General features: G+C 42.5%; 1 protein-coding gene across 7 annotated transcripts in view; it reads right to left on the reverse strand.

Moving 5' to 3' along the window:
• The window catches only part of SLC35B3 (solute carrier family 35 member B3), a 40,409-nt gene extending 15,541 nt beyond the window's left edge, over positions 1–24,868 (reverse strand). For 5 of the 7 annotated variants that reach the window (XR_003999036.1, XR_003999038.1, XR_003999037.1 and 2 more), the window contains exons 1-5: positions 24,674–24,746; positions 13,297–13,578; positions 11,188–11,309; positions 8,769–8,923; positions 6,086–6,193 (exon numbers count right to left, since the gene is read on the reverse strand). Coding sequence is in view for 3 of the 7 variants with exons in the window: in XM_030552379.1 (XP_030408239.1) it covers positions 6,086–6,193; positions 8,769–8,923; positions 11,188–11,309; positions 13,297–13,578; positions 24,674–24,691 (685 nt within the window). In the remaining 4 variants the exon portion in view is untranslated. Of the gene's footprint in view, positions 1–6,085; positions 6,194–8,768; positions 8,924–11,187; positions 11,310–13,296; positions 13,579–16,126; positions 16,196–24,673; positions 24,747–24,774 lie in introns of those variants that run through there. The other 2 variants (XM_030552380.1, XM_030552381.1) reach the window with 2 other exon arrangements.
• Between the last annotated feature and the right edge of the window lie 1,253 nt (positions 24,869–26,121).

Consider the following 26,121-nt stretch of genomic DNA (forward strand, 5'->3'; position numbering starts at 1 on the left):
AGTGCTACGCTCCAACTAATGACAGCAAAGAGGAGGACAAAGATTATTTTTTCAACAGACTCCAGAAAATATTAGAGATTCTCCCAAAGACATCATCATCCTTCTGGGAGACTTTAATGCCAAAATTGGACCTGACAACGCAGGATACGAACAAGTCATGGGGACCCACGCTCTGGGAGAGATGACTGAGAATGGAGAGAGATTTGTAGATCTGTGTGCACTTAACAACCTGGTCATAGGAGGTAGCATCTTTCCTCACAAGCGGATCCACAAGAGTACCTGGGTATCACCAGCAGGCATGACAGAAAATCAGATAGATCATGTCTGCATTAGCAAGAAGTTCAGAAGATCCTTGCAGGACGTTAGAGTTAGAAAAGGAGCAAACGCGGCATCCAACCATCACTTAGTGGTGGCCAGATTGAAGCTGAAGCTGAAAAAGAACTGGATAGACACGTCAGACAGAAGAGTGAAGTACAACGTCAGCCTTCTGAAGGACCATAAGACCAAGGAAGATTTTGGACTGACGCTGAAGAATAAGTTTTCAGTATTACAGGATCGGTCTGAGGAAGAGGAAGACAGTGTACTAAACAGATGGCAGAAAGTGAGAGACACACTTAGGTCAGTATGCCAGGAAGTGCTTGGAATTAAGAAACACCAGCAGAAAGAGTGGATCACTGCAGAGACCTTGATCAAGATAGAAGACAGAAAGAAGAAGGCGGCAGCAGTCAATAACAGCAGGACTAGAGCAGCAAAGGCCAAAGCTCAAAAAGAGTATGCTGAAGCCCATAGAGCAGTGAAGAGGAATATCAGGAAGGACAAGAGACAGTATGTGGATGAACTGGCAGCAGAAGCGGAGCAGGCAGCATATAACGGTAATATGAAACAGCTGTATGATATTAGCAAGCGACTGTCTGGAAAGTTCAGCAAGCCAGAACGTCCCGTTAAAGACAAGCAGGGAAAGTCTATAACAGGAATAGAACAACAGATGAACAGATGGGTGGAGCACTTTGAGGAACTCCTGAACAGACCAGCACCACCAAATCCACCAGATATAAACCCAGCCAATGAGGACCTCCCAATTAATTGCGATAAACCAACCAGAGATGAGATCAGAAAAGCCATCACCATGATGAAGAATAGGAAGGCGGCTGGACCTGATGACATCCCAGCAGAGGCCCTGAAAGCAGACCTGGATGCTTCAGTGGAAATACTGTACCCCCTCTTTGAGAAGATATGGGAAGAAGAAGTGATTCCGGTAGACTGGAAAGAGGGATATCTCATCAAAATCCCCAAGAAAGGAGATCTTAGCAACTGTGCCAATTATAGAGGAATCACACTCCTGTCGGTGCCAGGGAAGGTCTTCAACCGAGTTCTCTTAGAGAGGATGAAGGATGCTGTTGATCCACAGCTACGAGATGAACAGGCAGGTTTCTGGCAGAATAAATAATGGACGGACCAGATAGCAACGCTTCGCATCATAGTCAAGCAGTCTATGGAGTGGAACTCCTCGTTGTACATCAACTTTGTTGATTATGAGAAAGCATTCGATAGTGTGGATCGAGAGACCCTCTGGAAGCTCCTTCGGCACTACGGCATCCCAGCAAAGGTGGTCAACCTGATCAAGAAGTCATATGACGGTATACACTGTAGAGTGATCCATGGAGGGCAGCTTACTAACAGCTTCCAGGTGCAAACTGGAGTCAGGCAAGGATGCTTGTTGTCACCATTTCTCTTTCGCCTCGTCATCGATTGGATTAATGAGGATATCCACTTACGAGCGTAGGAACGGAATCCAGTGGACGTTGTGGACCCAGCTTGATGACCTGGACTTTGCTGACGACCTTGCACTCATTTCGCCCAGTAAACAGCAGATGCAAGAGAAGACCAACGTAGTGGCAGCCACGTCATCACAGGTTGGCCTCAACATTCACAAGGACAAGACCAAGATCCTTAGGATTAACTCCATCAGCAATGACCCAGTCATACTGAATGGAAGCCCCCTGGAAGAAGTGCAGTCCTTCACCCACCTAGGTAGCATCATCGACCAGCAGGGTGGCACAGACGCAGACATCAAAGTAAGGATTGGTAAGGCAAGAGCAGCCTTCTTACAGTTCAAGAACATCTGGAGCTCCAGAGAGCTGTCTTTGGCAATAAAAATTCGACTGTTCAACTCCAATGTGAAATCAGTCCTACTGTATGGAGCTGAAACCTGGAGGACAACCAAAACCACCATCAGGAAGATCCAGACCTTCATTAATAGCTGCCTCAGAAGGATTCTCCAGTTCCGCTGGCCAGACACATCAGTAACATCCACCTCTTGGAGAGGACCTGTCAACTCCCAGCAGAGGAAGAAACCAGAAAGAGAAGGTGGGGTTGGATAGGACATACACTACGTAAGCAGCCAGCTAACATCACCAGACAGGCACTGCGGTGGAATCCCCAAGGCAAGCGGAAAAAAGGCCGTCCAAGAAACACCTGGCGATGTGACCTTCAGGCTGATAGCAAAAAAATGGGCTATACCTGGAATCAGCAAGAGCGAATGGCCCAGGATAGAGGACTCTATAGATCTGTGGTTGGCGGCCCATACCCCGATTAGGGTGATGGGCATGAGTGAATGAGTGAGTGCTGTGCCTGGAGTGGCAAAATACATAGAGCTGCCCCGACTGCACAGATGTATCATGATGTACCTCTTCCATGCATCCTCCCAGCCAGTCACTCCAGAGATTAGGCCTTTAAAAGGCACAATACTTCCAAGAGCTACTCAGTCAGACAATGCCAAGAGCCATTACTGAGCCCTAAATATCAATTCTACTTTTAAAATTTATTTCCTTTCTTGGTACAAGACTGCACTGGCAAAAGTCAATGTCCGTTTCCTTTGCTAACATCTTTAGTACATGAATGGAACACTGAGTGGGGTATGTTTCATTAAGTCTATTTGCTGCTTTTGCACAGCAATGCTTATCCTGGATTCCACTACTATTAAAGAGCCTTAAATCTAATATAAAAAATTCTGATGGCACAATACGGGCAAAATTGTTCATCCAGCTGATGCTTTAAATCCACTCAGGTTTTATGTTTGTAACGTTCATATCAGCAAAGACAGCAAAGATTACTTGTTCCGTTTAACCTCTCAGCATAGTTTTGCTTCCTTACGCAAGACTGTGACATGTAAATAGATTTGCCCTTCACAATGCGCACATTTAAAGAATTTTGATTAAATCCTGAATGTGAAAAGAAAAAAAGCTCCAGCCAGAATCATACTAGTTTGTGTGTAAATGCTTCTAACAAGTGCATTATAATAAACCACCAGGAGGTAATGTGACATTATTATTTAGTGACTAGCAACTAGGCGATGTCATAAGACAAATGAATTCTTAGGAATTTGTCATTTTAAAGTTTCACTGCAGAGTAAAAAGATAACATTGTTTTGAAAGCCTCAAGAGACTTAAGTCTATAGTTCACTTTTCTTTTCACTCTGATTGCATACATTTCAAATATCAATATATAGTCTGTTTCATAGAGGCACCTTTACGGTGCTTTTCTTCAGTTTGCTGTCCCTTTGCAGAGGAAAAAAATTATATAAAATTATTCAAGGACAGGGTACATCAAATTACACAGTGAGAAAATTCTTAGGTTAATTCCACTGGCTTCAGTGGAGTTATTCTTGATTTATACTGGTGTAACGTCAAAAGTAAGCCCTTTTTAGGAAATATACTAAGCTGCCTCCTACCTCCATCTTTCAGCTAATAAAATAAAATATCCAGCTTCTAAACTGCAGAAACCCCACTTCATAGCTTCTATGACCTGGACAGATACAGGGTGGGAGGAAGGTGCAGAGAGGTAACTTGCTCAACTCACATAGCAGGTAAACAGCAAAGCAGGAAAGAACTCAGACCCAGTCTTCTGAAAGAAGACTCTCTTTTGAGCCTCAGTCCTGTGCCCTAGCCCTTCAAACTTGCCTTTCTTTATCCTTTTGTATTGTGTGTGTCAAGATAGACCTTTGGTTGAAATGGGTCCTAAATGCCTTAAAAAGGAAAAAAGAAGTGCTGTTTGTCGTCCTATATTGACAATACTCAAGGACTATATACAGAAGATGTATTTACATCAAATTACTGAAGGTGTTAGGACCAACATGGTCCTCAATCCTTCAGTTTGTAGAGAGAGATTTTCACACAAATTCAAAAATAAAAATCTGACATTTAAAAAATCTGATTTTAAAGAGTGCCATTTAAAAATAGCTTTTAATCATTAAAACTTCAGTAAGAACATATGCCCAGATGTGTTTTTCCTGGGATATACTTATTTGGTGGGTGCAAAAAGAACATACCCACATGTTGTACCCAAAACACGTCTCTTTGTTCAACTACACATTTTGTCTCTTGTTCCACTATGTAGATGTATACAGTAGATCCTATAATTTAGATAGATAGCAAGTCATTTTTTTCCAGTTGTAATACCACTAAAGTGACACACATTATAAAGCCAACATAGCAAAACTATGACAATACTAAATAACCATCTGAGTTCAGACATCATCATAAATCATTACTTTTTGAGCACCGCTCAACACTAGATGGATAATATTTCTGAAAAGATAAGGTTTCTTCCCTAAAAAAGGGATCATTTTGTTTTGGGATCAACAATGCTGGTATGAATGAAGGTTCCACAACGAATTGTCAAACAATTACTATGTCTCATCTGAATCTCCTGAAATAAAAACAGCTTCAAAATGGACAGCCCTAAATTTCTTCATTGTACATACATGTTACTATTACATTAACTCCAATGCCTTATTATACAGCACATAATTCATGGTTACTGCATGAAACAACTTGAAATTTCATGATGTGGGCATTAACTATGTGTAACATCAAACAGTCTTGCACTAGAACTGTTTTAATGTAATTGTTAAATTAGTAAAATATGAAGCAGTGTGTTTACATAATCCTGAGAACATATGTGCAGTTCCACTGTGAGGTATGATTTTCAGAGCTGTACTTTCTAGAAACTAGGTGCAGTTTTAAGGTAGCAGCATGGAGGGTAACAGAAAGGCTGACAGACTTGCTGGACTCAAGGGATTTTAATGGTGATGGATATCGAAGTCTATAGTCCCATCCACTTTAAGATAGAATCTGAAGAGGCCCTACCTTTCTGTTGGAGATTGGTAATGCTGATTTCAAAGTTTGAAGCCCTGTAATACACCAGATGCAAACTAAAATGACTGCTTATTCAAATACATATATTCGAGATATTGTAGCTGAAGCACTGAATTAAAGTTGACTGTTTCCATTTAAAGAGCCTTTCTCAGTCACTTATAACTCTGTCAAACTTTCAACTTTCAGGGTGAAATTTTCCAGTTTGAGTGTCAGTGCAAAAATGGTTAAGCCATTTTTGCACTGAAAATAAGCAAATCTGTCTTTATTTTAAAAAACTGATTTTTTTGTACAGTTCTAGTACCTCAGGGGAAAGAGGCAGAAACTTGAAGTTAGTCCCAAGGTTAGACCTGCTGTGCTTTTTGATGGTCCAGTGAAAGAAAGTTCCTTTTGATTTCGCTACTTTATACAAAAATGAATGCATAAGTGATGTTTTTCTTTTTAATTTTAGATAGGAATTTATGAATTATCATACCAGTTAAAGTATCTTCTGGTATTTCTAACTTACATGAAGAAATTTTATGTCAAGAACACTAGTTCTCACTGAGGACTAAATCTATAGCAAAGGTGAGGTAAAGAAAAAAGTTTCAATTACCAGCTGCAAGTACGTCACTCTGAAAGTTAACAAAACCCACTTTTTATTCTATTTAAAGTATTTCAAAACTGGTCAAATGGAATTTTATTAAACTTCTCAAGATATATTTACTTCTGTACTGAGATCCACCAGAGATATTTCAGATCCAATGGTAATATCTGGGGAAGTTTTAAGTGCTTGAGAACAAAGGCTTAGAATGATAGTCTCTCTTCTATTATAGCTGTAGTGCTGCTGGTAAAATGATATAACAAAATCTACCAAAGGCTCCCACTTGTATGCAATGCTCATTCTAGGCAAAATAACAATTATTAAACCATAAAGTCAAATGCTTCTTTACCTGTCAAGTTGAAATTTGGTGCGATTGTGCTGTCAGCTAAAGTAAACCATATTAGGCCAAGACTCATACACATTGCAGCAGACACATCTGCAATGTTATAACGTTTCCCTATACAAAAATACAAACAACAAAAAAATAAGGCCATGTAATAGTCTTAATTTTAACTCCCCTTTATTTAGGAGGGAATGGCAGACAAAGCAGAAAAAACTCCCATTCAGTACGCCACCAAAACATAGGGACCCAATGTTCTCCCTCCCAATAGCTGAGTAAAAGGCCTGGCTGCAACTCTCTACGACAGCAGTTCTCAAAAATTTTTTCATAGAACATACCACATCTCCACTGAGAAATCTTGTGGGCAATAGCTGTTACCATTCACAATGGCACAGGCCACATCTTCTCTCCTAAAGTGATTACACATCTCTTTGACAACTACAGTAATTCCCCACTTAACGTCCTCTCACTTAACATTATTTCAATCTTTATATTACAGAACATTACATTACAGAACATGCTCGTTTAAAGTTGCGCAATGCTCCGCTATAATGTCATCTGGCCGCCGGCTTTGTCCACAGCTGGCAACCCCCACAACAGCTCCCCTACGCCCCTCCATCCCCAGCACCTCCCGCCTCCTGCCAGCGGCAATCAGCTGATTTGCGGCGTTCAGGAGGCTGGGGGGAAAGAGGAGCAAGGATGTGGCACACAGGCTCCCCCTCTCTTCCCTGCCTCCTGAATGCCGCAGGAGGCGGGGGACCAGGGGGAAGGTGCTGAGGCAGGAGGTACTAGGGGGAGGGGGCTGCCAGCCTGTTTAATACCTGTATTAAATTGCTTGTTTAAAACGTACATAATGCCTTTTGTCTGGCAAAAAAAAAAAAAAATTCCCTGGAACCTAATCCTTCCCCCAATTTACATTAATTCTTACGGGGAAATTGGATTCGCTTAACATCGTTTTGCTTAAAGTCGCATTTTTCAGGACTGAAACTACAACATTAAGTCAGAAGTTACTATACAACAATTTCTTACATGGAAAAATAGATTTACAGATGTATTTTAGTTATCTTTAATGTAACATCACAGAGGGGGAAAAAGGAGAGCCAGTACCATCTGGTCAGACAGCTATCTGTAGAGCCCAGTAAAGGCTCAGACACTATTTCACTAGGAGGATACTGAAGCACTGGAATGGGTTACTTAGGGAGGTGGTGGAATCTCCACCCTTAGAGGTTTTTAAGGCCCAGCTTGACAAAGTCTTGGCTGGGATAATTTTAGCCGGGGTTGGTCCTGCTTTCAGCAGGGGGTTGGACTAGATGACCTCCTGAGGTCTCTTCCAATCCTGATATTCTATGAGTCTATGATTTGGGAACTGTTGCTCTAGAACTTAGCAATGCAGCAAGCTCTATTTTTGGGGGTCCTGAGAATAGCATTTGAATAACATATTCCACTCCTTCCCAGGGGGCTATGTGTACCACGTAAGCTGCCAGAAAAAAATTGTTTAACCCCCATTTTAAACTATGTTCTTAGCTTTCAAGAACCTAGCACTATATAATCCAAAGGCATTACAAAAACATTACCTACAGAGACCTGAATGCTCCAAATTTAAACGACAAGAAGATTTAATCAGCGACAGACCTCAGCTGTTAATTGCACATACAATATTTACTTTTTAGTATAAATTTGTATATTTGATCTTCTTTAAAAACTGTTTTTTTATTATTATTGCTTCAGTCTCAATACTGAGAAGTGTAAATGTTCTACAGTAACTACAAGATAGAACTACAGTAATAGGATTATTACATTCTGGGCTCAGTTCTGTAGTCCTTTGCCACGTGGAGAATCTTAGGGTACATCTACACTGTGAGTGCCAGCAAGTGTCAGGACCCAAGTCAACAGATTTGAGTTTGCATAACAGCACTAAAAATAGCTGTGCAGAAACCCTCCCCGCTAGCCTTCAGAGCCTGAGCCACATCATCTACACAGTTACTTTAGTACCATAGTGTGAGCCTGAATCTGTTGACTCAGGCTCGCTGGCGCTTGCTGTACAGATGTACCCTTACTAACTTTGAGTAGCAACAAATCTACAGATACAAGTGAGAATTTTTCATTCTATATTATGAGGATTATCAAAATATTAAAATATGCTGTGTATTTTATTTACATGCTCAGAGTTATGAGCTTTAGTCAGATTCATCATCCAGAACCTCTTCTGGTATATCATGGCATTAAATACAATTTTAGAGGCTAACCCTGTATTCTCTGAGCAACCTAAACCTGAGCTGGTTGGGAATTTCATTTTTTTGGGGGTCAAAATTGTTGATTTGTTGAAACCGAAACTTTCAGTAGGAAAAGGTCTCTTTTCACAAATTTCCCATTTCAGAAGATTTTTTAAATTTGTCAAAATATCCTATTTAGACATTTTCATCATGAGAAGTTCTGTTTTTTTGGGTTCAAAATTACACTGTTTAAAAATTTAAGTTAATTTATAGTAAAATATTTTGTTTAAAAAGGTCAATATTGAAATAAACTATTTTGATCCAAGCCATATTTTATGGGCATTCCCTCCCCGACAGGAAATCTGTTTCCTGCCCAGCTCTAATGGAAGTTTTGGGTAAAGTCAATGGAATACAGGATTTGGCCCTTATGTGGTTATCTTCTAATAAGAAAAACATTTAATAGTAAGAACAGTGCATACCTTGTATAAAGACTCCTCCTATCATAACAGGAATCAGTTTACAGCACTTAAAGATGACTTGAGTAGGATAATTCAGATACCCTAGGGAGGTATTTGATAAACCCATAGTCCCTACAGTTAGAAAGGCTATTATCATGTAGGTTTTGCCTGGGATTCTGCAAAATATAAATGTATGAATCTTGGTATTATGAGCATATTGTATTTTTAATAGGTGAGACCTAATAGGGAGAAGCCAGAAGAAAGGATACATTAATAATAGAACTGGTGGAAAAATGGGTCAAACTTTCACTAAAATTTCATCTCTTCACTGAAATTAACAATTACTATAAAAACTGTTGCTTTAGTCTTCTATAGTGCCGTCAATTTAAGGATTACAAAGCATATCACAACTGTTAAAGGACTTAACACAGCCCGTCAGGAATTATCCCTATTTCACAGAAAAGAAATAGTCACAAAGGCATTAAGAGTAGCAGCCGTGTTAGTCTGTATCCACGGGGAAAAAAAGGGGAGCGGGAGTTAAGTGACTTATAAAAGAACACACTGGAAGCTGGGAACAATATCATGTCTCCTGAATCTGTTTGTTCTTTAACTACCTTTCTCTCATGACTGTGTAACAATTCTTCTACCAACCACCTCCATTTTTAGTTGCTTGTAACTTTTTGAAATCTCTCTGTTTGATTATGAATTTCTTCCTGAAGTTTAAACAAAAAGCTTTCCCATTTCTGTGTGTGCAGAAAATGGGGAAAAAATACATACCCTGTTTCTTAAGTAACTCTGGTGCATTTTTATAACTCTGGAGAAATGGATGAAGACAGAAAGTTGATATTTGGCCTTGAAATACCCTAACTGCGAAGTATCGAGAACTTCGAGTATTGTAGTGAATACTGCTTTTGATGTGGTGCGTTATCACCTGCTGACAATTACACTTTGTACATGCACATTTTAAACCATTATAGCACTAAGTTTGAAGTGAGCACCTAAAGCCATGCTGCACATACGCATGCAGCTAACTTAGCTGCATACAAAAAATTCAGTAAAGGGGAGCAGTGAATAAAGAGTAGTCTTGCTGGAACCCCTGCCTTATTCACAATATATTCTGTACCATTGTTATATGGACATTCCACCAGTTTTTACAGGTGGTTACTTTTTTTGTCAAAGATATTATTCTCTCTTTAAAAATAAGCTTAACAAATTAACAGTTCTGTGTAACCTGATAAATCTGACTTCATTTTAGAAATACCTCTAATTTAGAATGTCAGCATTTAAAATATAATGCATGTTTAATTGAAAAGTTTACCGTGAACAAAAATTTTATAGGATCTCAGCTGAGGATCACTATTGGTGGGAAGAACTGGGGAGGAAAATAACTCCTTTTTACTTTTAAAATTAAACAAGTGGACTGTTCTGAGATATTAGAGAGAGAGAGAGTGTGTGTGTGTGTACACACACCAAATTTGGAGACTCAGTTCAGTCAGAATTGTGAAACAGATTTCAGTCCTGCTTTAAGTGCAAATTTCAACATAACTAACTATGGAGTCACTATCAATGTTTCCATAAATCGTATTTCATGAATTATTGGAAATAATTTGTGTAATGTGCATCTGAAAAAAAGGAAAAGTACCACGAAAAAAATTAAAGGTAAGCTAAATGAAAGGGGCTGGACTAAACAGCTGCATCTCCAACCAACCTCAAAGTTCCTAAGGTCCTGATCCCATTTGAGTGCATAACTTAAGCATCTGCTTAGCTTTAAGCATTGTGTGTTCTCCCACTGACTTCAATAGGAGTACTTACAGTTCTTAAAATTAAGCATATGCATGTCCATACTTTTTTACAGCATCAAGACCTAAACCTGAAACACTAGCCTTTTGCTTACATAGTATAGTATAGTACATACAATATAATACTAATGTACTTGTTTTGCAACCTCTGAAATAAATATATAGGCACAATAACATAGTATATTAACCTGTACACTCAAATATGTAGCATCATATCCTGATATCCATTAACAGGGGAGTGTCAATTTAAAAGGTTCCTAACAAAGCATCAAGAATTAATAAAACTTTTCAACGTGAGAGTGAGTGAGTGAGTGTGTGTGTTTTAAGTCAACCATTGGTGCTTGTGTTCCATTTCACTATTACAACAGAAGTCAGGCATAATAAATAGGAACGAAGGACATGAGTATATGGTTGAAAACAAATAGTGATGTATATCTTCAATTGCAAATCCACTCTTCAAATCATACAACATTTTAACTTATCACTATTCATACAAATCTATTCAATTATCTGTGAAATAACAGCAAATATTCATACACAAATTACGGAAGTCAGATTTATCAAACTGATTGCCTCATCCAAACTTTCTAACTTAGCATAACTTAAATGTGTTAAAGGATACATCACTGAAAAATACATACCGTCTCCTTTTATCCTGAATAAGCTGCAGTTCTATTAGTCCAAAAATGGAATAAAATCCAAATTGCACTAAAGTAAGGTACCAACCAAAGGGCTTAAAACCCTCCACTGAAAATATCAGTTCCTATAAAAACAAAACACACACACATACTAACTGTTAAATAAAACTTAATTAGCAGACCTATTTTCTCAGTGTGAATATGCAATTCTCATGCTTTTAAGTTACAAAGCAATAAGTAAAGAGGACATGCAGTATACATAACTTCCAACATTGGAGAGGCAGCATTTAAAGACTGAAAAAAGAGGGCCACATTTATTGCTGGTGTCATTCCACTGTATTAAAGTGATTCATCAGTGATTGGCATTTGGCCCATAAACATTCATCTCAAATTAGAGAGAGCTTCATGGCTGCTTTTAACTTGGTTTTCAATTCATTTTACTCAGTATTTGACTGTTTCTAGACAGCACTCTCAAATGACTCATAATAGATTAAGTACACATTGTTAACATTAACTTAGTCAATTTGTCTTTTAAATGGTAATTCTAATTTGTTAGGAATCTACAGACATTTAAAACAAGAGAGTCTTATGTTATGGAAAAACATACACACTGTCGAAAGAATTATGCAGATGCATCCATTTTAGCCAGAGCTGGCAGCAAGACTGATAGTTAAGACTGATACCTTCCATTATAAGACCCTGTTTTCAATTACTAATAACTTTGCCAAATTTAACTATTGGGGCTGCAACTTTCCATGTCAGGTGTTGCCTTAGACTGTTTTTAAGTTTCAGCAAAAGTTTTCCTATCATTTCTGAGCATAAGATTGGGGAAAATGTTTTGCCAGTGTTTAAAAAAACCCAAAACTATTATTTTGGAGAGAAGCTCTAACACCTCCACACTTTGGAGCAGGAATTAAAAATATACAGTCAGAGTTTAAGGCCAGGAGGGACCACCAGATCATCTGTCTGACCTAGAGTATATCAGAGGCCACCTACACCATCCCCAGCACCCACATACTAAATCCCACAACTGAAATGAGACCAAAGTATTACAGCCTATAAAACACTAGACTATTATGTGCCACAGGCAGAAAACAGGAGGGACAAGGGAGCACAAATACTTGAGCCCCGCATAAGGGCAGGGAAATGAAGTAAGATATAGAAGATAATCCTGGCAAGTAACCCAAACCCCCACACTGCAGGGGACAGCAAGAGACCCCTAAGGTCACTGTCAATCTGACCTGGGGAAAAATTCCTTCCCAACCCCACATATGGTAACCAGTGAGACCCTGAGCATATGAACAAGAACCAGCCAGGCAAGCACCTAAGAGAGAAGGGTTGGTGTCACCTCAGAGCCCAGTTTCAGCTTGCCTAATGTTCTATCTCCAGCTGTGGCCATTCCTGATGCTTCAGAGGAAGGAGATTTAACAAACAAAAGACCATCCTCCCTGGAGTCAGGTTGGCAGACGGAGGACAGGAGCAGAAAGGTATGTAACCACTAGAGAACATTCATCTACAGAAGCTGGAATAAAAACTCAGGATACAGGAGTCATAAAATTCCTCTGCTGTCCAGAAAACAGCTGTGAAGCCCACTGGCACAGCATGCATCTCATCCCACCCTAGTGAATGTGCAGAAAGGATAACAGTCTAGTAATAGCTAGCTGAAGTGGCAGAAGTCCATACTGTAGACCTAAAGATTTCAACCCTGATGTGACCCATGTGGAGGTCATTATAGTCTCATACAATGCAACTTTTGTTATTTCAATTTGTTTTTGTAAAAACTTAAAAAAAAATCACAAAAATGTTTACATTAAAGATGCAAAGTCATGCACTCAAAAGATAAGGAAAGAAAAGAATTAAGGTAGTACAAGCAACTCAAGTTAGGTCCTCTTCTGTAGATGCATTATGATACAGTTTTTAATTATATGGTCACGTACTATTTTTTCCCCAACTTCGGTGTCTGACTTTGTGATCTTCATGTTTTTTAATGTAGTTTTTTTAAAAAATGTATAGATTAGGACAGATTTTTAGACCAATCAAGCTACACATTCTTCAACATTATTCAACAAAATAAACAGAGGTACTAGCATAAAACACAAAAACAGGATTTACCTGTAAATATCCATAGATTAGATAAAACATAAAAACTCCAGAAACACAAATAAAAAACTGAGTGGGTTTGTTAAATTTGCTGAGATTCACGCCAAGAACGATTATGTCATCTACTGATTTGATATGAGGTGACATGGCTTGCGATTTGGAAGGTATGCTGATCGAAATATATTTCCTTGAGGAGTTGAATTTCAGATCCATGTTTCCTAGTTCGCTGCATTCGGTGTCAAAGGAATCTTCTCCTTTTTCTTCCTCTCTCTTTTTGTGTTCTTTCTTTGGAAACTGAAAGAAACCATAAAAGTGAGAGGCCACATGAGTATGGAATTCCAAACTTAAAACAGTATACAAATATCAAACTTAATAAAATTGCTTCACACAAAAAATTGCACAGGGAAATATTTTCTAACTCAACTTCAATATTTAATGGGAATTCCTAAAAATCACAACAGTGCAGTACATGTGTCTCCCCCATGATATTACTTCCTGCATAACACATCTAATGCAAGAGGTAGAATCAGTGATAACATTATGGCACTAGTGGTTAAGAATTAGTGCATGAGTACTTTATAAGGAGGCTTGGTCTGCACTTGCAAATGCTGTTGGCACACCCCTGACCAATGTAGCTATGCTGATATAGCTGTGTCTACAATTAGGGATTATGTTGCCGGAAGAATGCTTCCCTTACCTAGCTACTGTCGTTTGGGGAGGTGGTGTTTCTGCACTGACAAAAAAACCCTTCTGTCAGTGTAGGTTATATGTACACTATGGGGCTATGTTAGTATAGCCTCCGTAGTTTAGACATACACAGAGGCCTGGTTTACACTACGAGTTTATTTCGAATTTAGCAGCGTTAAACCGAATTAACCTTGCACTCGTCCACACAACGAAGCCCTTTATTTCGATATAAAGGGCTCTTAATATCGATATCTGTACTCCACCCTGACGAGGGGAGTAGCACTGAAATCGGTATTGCCATTTCAAATTAGGGTTAGTGTCGCCGCAATTCAACGGTATTGGCCTCCGGGAGCTATCCCACAGTGCACCATTGTGACCGCTCTGGACAGCGATCTGAACTTGGATGCGCTGGCCAGGTAGACAGGAAAAGTCCCGTGAACTTTTGAATTTCATTTCCTGTTTGCCCAGCGTGGAGCGCTGATCAGTACAGGTGACCATGCTGTCCCAGAATTAAAAAAGAGCTCCAGCATGAACCCTATGGGAGATACTGAATCTAATCTCTGTATGGGGAGATGAATCTGTTCTAGTAGAACTCCGTTCCAATAGACGAAATGCCAAAACATTTGAAAAAATCTCCAAGGCTATGAGGGACAGAGGCCACAACAGGAACTCGACACAGTACTGCATGAAACTTAAGGAGCTGAGACAAGCGTACCAGAAAGCCAAAGAATGAAATAGACGCTCATGGAGGGAGAGGCAACTGATGACTGTAGCTATCCCACAGTTCCTGCACTCTCCGAAAACCATTTGAATTTTTGGTCGAGCTCCCAAAGCCTGAAGGGTCAAAAACATTGTCACGGGTGGTTCAGGGTATATGTCGTCGCCCCTCCCCTTCCCCCCTCTGTGAAAGCAAAGGGAAAAAAATCCTCTCGCCTTTTTTCAACGTCACTGTATGTCTACTGGATGCTGCTGGCAGATGCAGTGCTGCAGCGCTACGCAGCAGCATCCCCTTCCCTTCTCTTGCCTTGTGGATGGCAGATGATGCAGTATGATGGATATCCATCATCGTCGTCCTGTGAGTGCTCCAGGCTGGCCTCGAGGTGCTGAGCAAAAATGGGAATGACTCCCGGTCATTCTTTTCTTTAAGTTTTGTCTCCTGGAGATTCACTCCTGCCTAGAATATCATAGCAGCTGGAGGCTGCCCTCCCCTCCCCCCTTTAATTTCTGCTTGCAGAGGCAATAGTCAGTGTTGTTTCTTATTCATGAATTCTTTATTACTTCATCACACAAATGGGGGGATAATTGCCATGGTAGCCCAGGAGGGGTGGGGGAGGAGGGACGCAACGGATGGGGTTGTTGCAGGGGCACCCCCTAGAATGGCATGCAGCTCATTATTTCTGCTGGATGTCTGGGGCTCTGACTCGGAGCGGCCGTTTGCCTCTCGGGTTCTTTAATAGGCCTGCCTAACATTCTAGGCAGGACTGACTCTCCCTTTAGACAAAACTTAAAGAAGAGAATGACCTGGGGAGTCATTCCCAATTTTGTCCATGCACCCCGGCCGACCTCACCGAGGCTGGCCAGGAGCACCCATGACAACAGCAGACGGTACAGTATGACTGGTAACCATCATTGTCAACTTGCAAGGTAGCAGACGGTACAGTTGAGCTGGTAACCGTCTTTGCTAACTTGCAAAAGGCAAGGGGATGCTGCTGTGTAGCGCTGCGGTACCGCGTCTGTTAGCAACATCCAGTAGACATACGGTGACTGTGAAAAAAGGCTGAATGGGCTCCATAGTTGCCGTGCTACGGCATCTGCCCAGGCAATCCAGGGAAAAGGGTGCGAAATAGTTGTCTGCCGTTGCTTTCACAGAGGGAGGATTGAGTGACGACATTTACCCAGAATCACCCGCAACACTGTTTTTGCCCCATCATGCACTGGTATCTCAACCCAGAATTCCAATGGGCGGGGGAGACTGCAGGAACTATGGGATAGCTACCCACAATGCAATGCTCCAACAATCGACACTAGCCTCGATACATGGACACACATCGCTGAACTAATGTGCTTAGTGTGGCCGTCTGCACTTAACATTATACAATCTGTTTCCAAAAATCGATTTCTGTAAAATCGGAATAATCCCGTAGCGTAGACATACCCAGAGATGGAAAAGCTGATCTGGACAAATATTAAGTCTGACTTTTCATTAGTATATTTTACCACTTTTCTGAAACATAAAAAAAATTAAACACCCTTTAAAATCCTTCAAAAATAGTTTGCTTAAAGTGGGGATTGGTCCTTCTATTGCGTACAGAAAGCAATGGTGCACAAACTTGTCACATCAGTGTCACAGTGCTGTGGTTAAGCATTCAGCGCAAGGCCAAACCCAGCCCTCTTATACCAATGTTCACTGGCATGAAAACAGATTATGTTGCCACGGAATGATCCCATTACTTCTATCACACTGAAAGTACTAGTGCAGAGGTACTATGATTATGGCCAGGCTACTTTATTTGCATGGTATGGTGTACCATACTCAATACATCCATTTCTAAATGCAGAGCCTAACTGTGAAAGTGGAACAAATCTTCCCCTCTACCCTTTGTTTCCAACTCTCACTTTTGCTTGAGATTACTTGTTGGATGTTCAGGAAAAAGGGTGTGCAGACTAGGAAAAAAAATCTTAATGACTGTCCAGGAACACCAAGGTCTCAAATCTGGTCACATGACAAGAATATGGTGGTCCCAAAGTTTGATAACCACTATCAGTCACATGCATTCATCTCCAATTGTAGGATGAGGTATAACTGGATGAGTACAGCTAAAGAGAAGGAATTGAGCAGAGTATGGGAGTGGGCAGGCAATCATCCATTTTTTTCACTTCAGTGAAGTATGTGATAACTGATGTTTGAGGCTAATTTTGCATTTTTCAGCCTCAGGCTAACTCCATTGGTCAATTGCTGCTCCCAGTCAATTGCTGCACTTTTTAAGTGCAGGTCACAGCTAGTTCAGTCCGCTGTCACTAATTAAATTTTTATTTATCTAGACCGGTGTTTTGGTTATTCCAGCCCAATGGTATTTTTTCTCACCGGAGTATCTACCAAAATCCACCAGCCCAATGCTCCTTAAGGCAATCATGTATCCTGCTAAAGGAAGCTGAATGAGACTTCCTCCAGGAGTCAGTCAATACTGCTATTTTAACTCCACAGACCAATAATTAAAGCCTTATGAGACCTAATATCTTCACCAGAGGAGGAATAGTGCGCTATATTGTAGTACTCAATCTAAACTTCATGCCCAGACAGCAATTTAGTGTGAAGGCATTTATAAACTAATATGCACAGCCACTGTCTTACAGTCACTCTCTCTTCCTCCTATTGTACATCTGTCAAGGTTCCTTCCCCACTCTGAACTTTAGGGTACAAAGGTGGGGACCTGCATGGATCTAGCTTAGATCTGGTAACTCTGCCACCATTCAGAAATTTCAGTGTCTGGATCACTTCTTGTCCCCCCTAAAACCTTCCCCTCCCTGGGCAGCCTTGAGAGGCTTCACCAATTCCCTGGTGAACACAGATCCAAACCCCTTGGATCTTAAAACAAGGAGAAATTAACCATCCCCTCCTCCTTTCCCCCACCAATTCCTGGTGAGTCCAGATCCAATCCCCTTAGATCTTAAAACAAGGAAAAATCAATCAGGTTCTTAAAAAGAAAGTTTTTAATTAGAGAAGAAAGGTAAAAAATCATCTCTGTAAAACCAGGATGGAAAATACTTTACAGGGTAATCAAATTCATATAGCCCAGAGGAATCCCCTTTAGCCTTAGGTTCAAAGTTACAGCAAACAGAGGGAAATCCTCTCAGCAAAAAAGGACATTTACAAGTTGAGAAAACAAAAATAAAACCTTGCCTGGCTGTTACTTACAATTTTGAAACATGAGAGACTGGTTTAGAAAGATTTGGAGAGCCTGGATTGATGTCTGGTCCCTCTTAGTCCCAAGAGCAAACAACCCCCAAAACAAAGAGCACAAACAAAGACTTCCCTCCACCAAGATTTGAAAGTATCTTGTCTCCTTACTGGTCCTCTGGTCAGGTGTCAGCCAGGTTTACTGAGCTTCTTAACCCTTTACAGGTAAAAGAGGCATTAAACCTTAACTATCTGTTTATGACAACATCTCTCTTGCTTTCCCCCCCTCCAACACCAGTACAGTATAACAATCCTTGTGGATAAGGGGGAAGCCTTTCTGCAGTGAGGAGCAGCAGGCATTAGCTAAAAGTAAGGAGTCTCGTTCTATCTAAACGACACCAAAACAATATAATATCAGGTTGTTAAGAAAGCATTCTAGCCCTAAGGAAGTATAGCACAAACAGTGACCAGATAAACAGACAGACATAAAGATGTGTAAAGGAAAACTTTTCAAGATAATACACCGTCTGGCAGAATCACTTATCAGCAGTTACATTGGGAAATCTATACTTCCCCTTTGTTTGACCTTTAATTGGTTCTGTCCTTTGTTTGTTGCGTAACTGATTTAGCAAAACTGAAACTGACTCTAGTATGTAAAAGGAAGCGTGCTAAGACTGGCAAAGAACATTATTTCATAATACTTTAGTTTAAATGATTGGTTAAGGTATAGAGAAGCAGAACTTAAGTTTGACTATATAAACTGGGCTCCAAGAAGAAATTCTTTGGAACTGAATTCCGGGACACAGCCCAAGATCAAAGCTGCCAAACTCAATACCCTGCATGACCATTCTGTGCAGAAGCTGGAGCCACAGACTATCCGATTCCGACTGACCATCGGGAAGAGATCACCAGCTTTATGAGGAGTGGTCAGCACTGTATACTTGGCGCATGTGTTCTGTTCATCAACTGCTAATAAATTCAAGTTAAGGATTTACTGTGTAAAGGCTCTTTTGCTGGAAAAAGGTCCAGCCAACCTGAAGAGGGTTATGCTCTGAGCCCACAGAAGAGTAGAGGTGGGTGCCCTAGATTGTGCAGGTAACAATGTGAGATATCTCAACTTTAGTATGGCTTATGATACTGTCTCATATGACCTTATAAACAAATTAGGGAAATAGAGCCTAGATGAACCTACTATAAAGTGGGTACACAAACGCTTGGAAAACTGTACTCAGGGTAATTATCAATGGTTCAGTCAAGCTGGAAGGGCATACTGAGTGGGATCAGTCCTCCGTCTGGTTCTTTGCAATATCTTCACAAATGATTTGGATAATGGCATAAAGTATACACGTATACAATTTGCAGATGGTACCAAGTGGGGAGGGGATGCAAGCACTGTGGAGGACAGGATTAGAATTCAAAATGATCTCGACAAACTTGAGAAATGGTCTGATATAGGATTAAATTCAATAAGGACAAATGCAAAATACTACACTTAAGAAGAAATACTCATTTACAAAATGGGAAATGATTGCTTAGGGAGGAGCACTGCAGAAAAGAGTCTTGGAGGTTAAAGTGGATCACAAACTAATGAGTCACCAACGTAATACCATTGTGCACGCGCGCACACACAAAAAAAGCAAACATTATTCGGGGATGCATTAGTAGGAGTTTTGTAAGCAAGACACAAGAAGTAATTCTACTCTACTCAGCATTGATAAGGCCTCAACTGGAGTACTGGCTCCAGTTCTGGGCACTACACTTCAGGAAAGATGTGGATGAATTGGAGGAAGTCAAGAGGAGAGCAACAAAAATGATTCAAAGTCAAGAAAACATGACCTACAAGAAAATATTGAAAAATTGGGTTTGTTTTGTTTGGGGACGAGAATACTGAGATGTGAGGTAACAGTCTTCAAGTATGTACAAGGTTATTATAAAGAGAAGGGTAACAATTGTTCTTATCCATGGAGGGCAGGAAGAGAAGTAATGGGCTTAAATTGAAAAAAGGGAGATTTAGGTTAGATATTAGGAAACAATTTACCTAGAGCAGGGGTTCTCAAACTGTGGGACGGGACCCCAAAGTGGGTCACGACCCTGTTTTAATGGGGTTGCCAGGGCTGGTTTTAGACTTGCTGGGGTCCAGGGCCAAAGCCTGAGCCCTACCACCTGGGGCCGAAGCCAAGGCAAGGGATTCAGCCCTGAGCTGCGGGGCTCAGGCTTTGGTTTCAACTTCAGCCCTGGGTGGTGGAGTTCAGATTACAAACCCCTTGCCTGGGACTGAAGCCCTGGGCTTCGGCATTATCCACCCCTGCATGGGGTGGTGAGGCTTGAGCTTTGGCCTCCTCCACCCAGGGTGGCAGTGCTCAGGCAGGCTGAGGCTTCAGTCCCACCTCCTGGGGTTGTGTAGTAATTTTTATTGTCAGAAGGGAGTTGCAGTACAATGAAGTTTGAGAACTGCTGACCTAGTGGTTGTGGAATCTCTGTCACTTGAGGTTTTTAAGAACAGGTTAGACAAACACCTGTTAGGGACAGTTTAGATCAGGGGTGGGCAACCTATGGCACGGGTGCCGAAGGCAGCACATGAGCTGATTTTCAGTAGCACTCACACTGCCTGGGTCCTGGCCACTGGTCCAGGGGGCTCTGCATTTTAATTTAATGTTAAATGAAGCTTCTTAAACATTTTGAAACCTTATTTACTTTACATACAACAATAGTTTAATTATATATTACAGACTTATAGAAAGAGACCTTCCAAAAACATTAATATATTATAGTATGCAAAACCTTACATTAGAGAGAATAAATAAAGACTCGGCACACCACTGCTGAAAGGTTGCTGACCCCTGGTTTAGATAAGAATTAGTTTTGTCTCACTGTAGGAACTGGACTAGATGACCTGTTGAGATCTCTTCCAGTCCTACATTTCCAAGGATTCAATATGTGTACATAGCCCTTTCCTAGCAAGAGCTGCCAAACTAATCCCACCTGGATTCACTGCCCTGCACAAACTGGACCATAGAGAAGGTGATGTGTCCAGACAAAGACAGGATACTAGACTAGTTCAAGGAGTCCAATTTTCAATGTATGTCTCTTTTCCCTAAGTTTCTCAGCAAGCAGTGGAGGACTACACAAATGTCTACTTTTGTACAGAAAGATTCCTTTCTGGCCCAATCCAACAGAGCCATGACAAATCACATTTACTGCTACTATTCAGGCATGTGCCGCACGATGTTAAAGAGGATCAGAACAAGCATGATTCTGCCTTAGGAGAATTTCAGAAGTGCAGGAGGGACCATAAGAAAGATGACTTTCTGCAAATCTCATGTCAGCCATAAAGTTTATAACAATATAGAAACTACATCCTTTACCACTGCTTTAGATATTAACATCAATTACACTAGCAGAGAAACAGAACCCTGAAATTAGGTCACAAAAAGTAATTAGAAGAGGCTGATTTAAAAATATTTTATTTTCTAATAATTTAAGGCAGTATTCTGTTAGTGAGTTTGGATTTAAAGATTAATACTATTTTAAAATAGTATTAATCAACCATAATATTAGTACCTGGATAGAACAAACTTTCATGAAGGATACCAGAGTTACAGTGAGAAAGCGTTTGTTCTGCTCACATACAGTATTAGTTAAAAGAAGATTGTGTAAAACTCCCTTTTCTGTGTTGTTTGCTTGAGAACATGTTTTCATAAAGGAATATTCTACAGTGCCTAACATTAAGCTGAGAAACAGTAAATGTAGTAAATATTTGAAACATTCTCTATCAAATAATATTATTATAGACAACAGGACTCTTCTGAAATATATTTCTCTGAAAGCATGCACAGCAACTGTTTTTCTATGCAAAATGTCAGAGGTGTCATTTTTCATCATCTACTCAAAATACTCAAAGTAACTGATCCACCTTATGAAGTGCAATTTTACAAGTGCCACTTACAAGCTTAAGAGGTGCTTACTCCTGGGAGAAATCTGAACCCCTGCATGCATACAGGATTCATGTCCCTTGCAGAATTCTTTACTTATTTACAGAAAAATGACTTCTGATGGGGAAGCAAAGGAAAGCCACAAGAACGGTCATGCACTTCTCCTCAGCAGCACAGGCGTGTTGTTTTGGGTGCCCAGCACAGCCGATGGAGAAGTAAATCACGGCACGGGAGGGCAGGCGCCAGGCTGCAGATGCCATGGCCGATGGTTTTTACCCTGTGCTAGGCTGAGCTGCTAGTCCCAACTGGGCTGGGAAGGATGGGACTTCCTCTTCCCCTGCAGAGTGGTTGGGGCCAGGAGAAACCTTTCCCTGCTGCAGGAAGCTCTCTCTGTTCCCCACCCTCATTGCTCCTCAGCAGCAGAGGAGAGTGTCACTGTACAGGGAGCTGCTCCCTCATCTGCCTAATCCCTGTGCGTCCGGACTCCCACCCCATCAAGTCTCACCCCCTCGCCAAGCCCCTCCCCCTGCATCCTTACCCCCACCCTAGCCCCCAGACCACCCCACTGAGCCTCAACCAGCTGCACCCAGATCCCTCTACCCCACTGAGCCTCAACAAGCTGCACACAGACCCTCACACCTTGACCTTCCTTAATGAGCCCAAACCACCTTCACCTGGACCCCTCACAGAGTCCCATTCCCCCTGCACCTGGAACCCCCAACAAGCCCCTGAGCATCCAGATCTCCCCCACATGGATCGCCCCCACTGAGCCACCAACACCCAGACAGTCCCACACACAACCCTCTGATCCACACCTGGATTTCCACACCCCATCCCCTCCACACTTAGATCCTACCAGGCTGAACCTGCTTGCCCAACACCTGGATCAGGGCAAGCCTGCAAGACTCTGTCCCTCTCGCTCACTATCTTGGTGCACCTGGAACAGAGGGGCAGGACTGGCCTTTGGGCTGTGTCAGGGTCTGGTGCAGCCTCATCATTGAGTCCGTGTCCTCGGAGTGGAAGGCGGGCAGCTGTAAGGTGGTCTCCTACCTCTGTGGGGGCCTGCGTTCTCCATTTAAATGCTGGAGTCTCCACATTTATTGTAAAATAAAATATACAGAAATTTAAAATATAGTGTGCAGAATTTTAATTTTTTGGCACAAAATTCTCTCAGGAGTAAAAGCTTTCCCAAACAACAAGTTCAACATTCAATTTTTTGACTTTTCATTTTATTTAAAATGACAGAAATGCTTCCTCTTGCAAAAACGGTTTGCTAAAATAAAATATCCTCAAGCAAGTTTTTGCCAGGAGCAAAGCTGAGCTAAACCTAAAAATAAGAGAGACTTTAAACTAAGCTCCAGTGCATAATTAACATTAGCAACTGTAGTTATTGCATCTGATGAAGTGGGTATTCACTCACGAAAGCTTATGCTCCAATACATGTTAGTCTATAAGGTTCCATAGGACTCTTTGTTGCTTTGTACAGATTCAGACTAACATGGCTACCCCTCTGAAACTTGTAGTTACTGAGAAACACATGCCTGAAGCACCTATTGAAAATCAAAATCAAAACAGAAGTGATGTTTTTTCCCCTATATCTATGCAGGCAGGTGGGAAGAAGACATTTTTATCTTCTCTGTGTCTTGGTGGATGACAGAGAGGGGGGCAGCATCCCATTTTTGAATGTGTCTATCTTAAAGGGACAGTAGAGACACAAGGTGAGTGAGGTAATCTCTCTTACTGGACTATCTTCTGTTTACTGTTGTGGTCCCTTCTGACCCTATGATTCTGTTGGTGAGAGAGAGAGAAGCCTTTAAGGCACTTAGAGCTCTTCTTTAGCTCTATGGCTCAAAAGCTTGTCTCTCCCACCAACAAAAGCTGATCCAACAAAAGACATACCTCACCCATCTTGTCTCTCTAAAATCCTGGGACCAACATGGCTACAACACTGCACTAAAAGGACACTGTCAGCTGGATACTTAGGCTATATCTACACTACTACTTATGCTGCTCAGATGTGTGAATGTACCACCCCCTTGAACAACATAAATTACACCAGCATAAGTGCTAATGTGCACAGTGCTTTGTTGGCAGGTGAGCCATACCCACTGACATAGCTACTGTTGCTCATTGGGGGTTGATTAATGATGTCAGTGGGAGAGCTCTCTCCCACTTGCATAGAGCAGCTACAGGAGAGATCTTAATAGCGGTCGAGCTGCACAGGTACAGCTGTGAGTATCTAGTGTAGACATAGCTGTAGTTGATTACAGAAAAAAACTGTGAAGCAGATTCAGGTAATATACCTGCCTCCACTCCCCTCCTGTCTGTGTATGTTTTAAGTCACAGGTTCCTCATTCTTCAAAATGTTTTTTCTCTCCCTTGCTGCTATGTGAAGATGTACACAGAGCAGAAGAAACTGCCTGACTTTATAGGGGGAAAAAACACTGAAACTCATATGCAAAGTGGAGTCAAATCCAGAAAGTACCCGAGGAAACAAAAACACTTATTGCCTCCAATTTCTTTTAGTTCCAGTGGGGGGGGGGCGGCACTTGTGGCACACGGGCAGATGAAACCTTTACAAAGGCGGTGCAATGCCTGTACCGGGAGACCCGCTCCCGGGGCACGGACAGGCCAGCACCCCGGCAGGAAGCTCAGTAACCGGCCGGGCACCAGCAGCGCCACCTCTGTGGGGTGGGAGGCGTCACCTGGGAACGCTGCTGCGGGCGCCCGACGCTGGGACGCCGCAGGGCCCCGGACCCGGCCGCATCTCAGTGCGCTCGGGCTCGTCCCGCTCAGCCTGGCCCGGGGGGCAACGGCCCAGCGGACCCCCCACCCCAGACGGAGCCGCGCCCCTGCTCCCGCCGCGTCTCACCGCCACCGCTCCTCTCATGGCCCCCAGCTACCGGCTCCGGCCCGCGCCGCTTCCGGGAGGCGGCCCGGCCCCGCCCACGCCCGGGGGGAGGGGACCAGTACCTGCTGGGGAGGGGGCGCGGCGGCTGCTCGCCTCTTCCCCCGCCTGCCGCCGCTTTCCCTGTGGCGCCGAAAATGGCGGGGGCTGGCATCTGTGTGCGAGCGCCGAGCGCATCGAGCCACTGGGATCCGTCTGCTCGGCGCTCTCCTGTCGGGCCTGGGCCCCCTCTCGTTGTCCCTGCCCACCCGGCGCAGGAGGGGAGCCCCCCCCGCCCGCTCACGGGGGGAGTCGGGGGACCCTCCGGCAGAGGAGAGCCACGCACAGGGGAGCCCCCATAGAGGAACCCCCCCCCCCCCCAGGAGAGGAGATCTCAGAGTAGGGAACCCCGCGGAACAGGAGCCCACCGCACACACAGGGGACCCCATCTAGGAACCCCTCCAGAAGAGGAGACCCCTCACCCCATATAGGGACACCCCACCTAAGAGAGGCAGCCCCACCCAGGACATCCTGTATAGGAACACCCTCAAGAAGAGGAGACCTTTATGTTGGGGGGGGGGCCAGGCCCCAAATAATTGGTAATATGGCATGGGGTTAAAAGTTTATATTCTCAGGCCTGCCATTGCCCTCGAAGTACGCCTTAGATTAATCAATATGTTCCTTTAAAGCTAGCAAGAGTACATGTAATCATTTATCATTTTCTTTTGTTCTTTTGTTTATGGTATAAAATGTAATCGAGCAAAGGGGAGCTCTGTAGTGTGGGCAAAGGATATAGTTTAATTAAAGGATCCGGTACTTAATGAATTGTAAATGATGAATTGCGGCACCTGTAAGCATCTTTGTAAACAAGTGGGGTATATAAGGTGGGGAAAAGGATAGTGATTCGTGCATGATCTGAGATTTTACATCTCCTTGCACCTTATTTGACTCAAATAAAGATACTTGCTTCTCCACTCCGGTGTGGTCATTGGGGATACGCACACCGGGCAAACGAACCCCAACTGTTGCACCCCCTGCAACATTTACACCTGGAGGGACCCCCAGATAGGAACCCCCTAGAGAGATGACCCCACAGATGGGGGAATCCCATATAGGAACACCCGCCAGGTGAGTAGACCCGCACACACACACAAACGGGGAGGGGAGTGCCCTTGCATTGTACCTAGATGCACAGCTTGGTTGCTGGCTGCTTCGCACCCGGGGTTATCTGTGCATTGAGTGACCAGACAACAAGTGTGAAAAATTGGGACGGGAGGGAAGGGCCGCCCGGGGGGGGGACAAGAGGGGAATTTGCCCCAGGCCCCGGATGCGGGGCCCCCACAAGAGTTTTTCGGGGCCCTTGGAGCGGGGTCCTTCACTTGCTCCCGGGGGCCCGGAAAACTCTTGCTGGGCCGGGGCCCAGAGCTTCTTCC

The sequence above is a fragment of the Gopherus evgoodei genome, chromosome 2 (genome assembly GCF_007399415.2).
Source record: "Gopherus evgoodei ecotype Sinaloan lineage chromosome 2, rGopEvg1_v1.p, whole genome shotgun sequence".
Lineage (NCBI taxonomy): Eukaryota > Metazoa > Chordata > Testudines > Testudinidae > Gopherus > Gopherus evgoodei.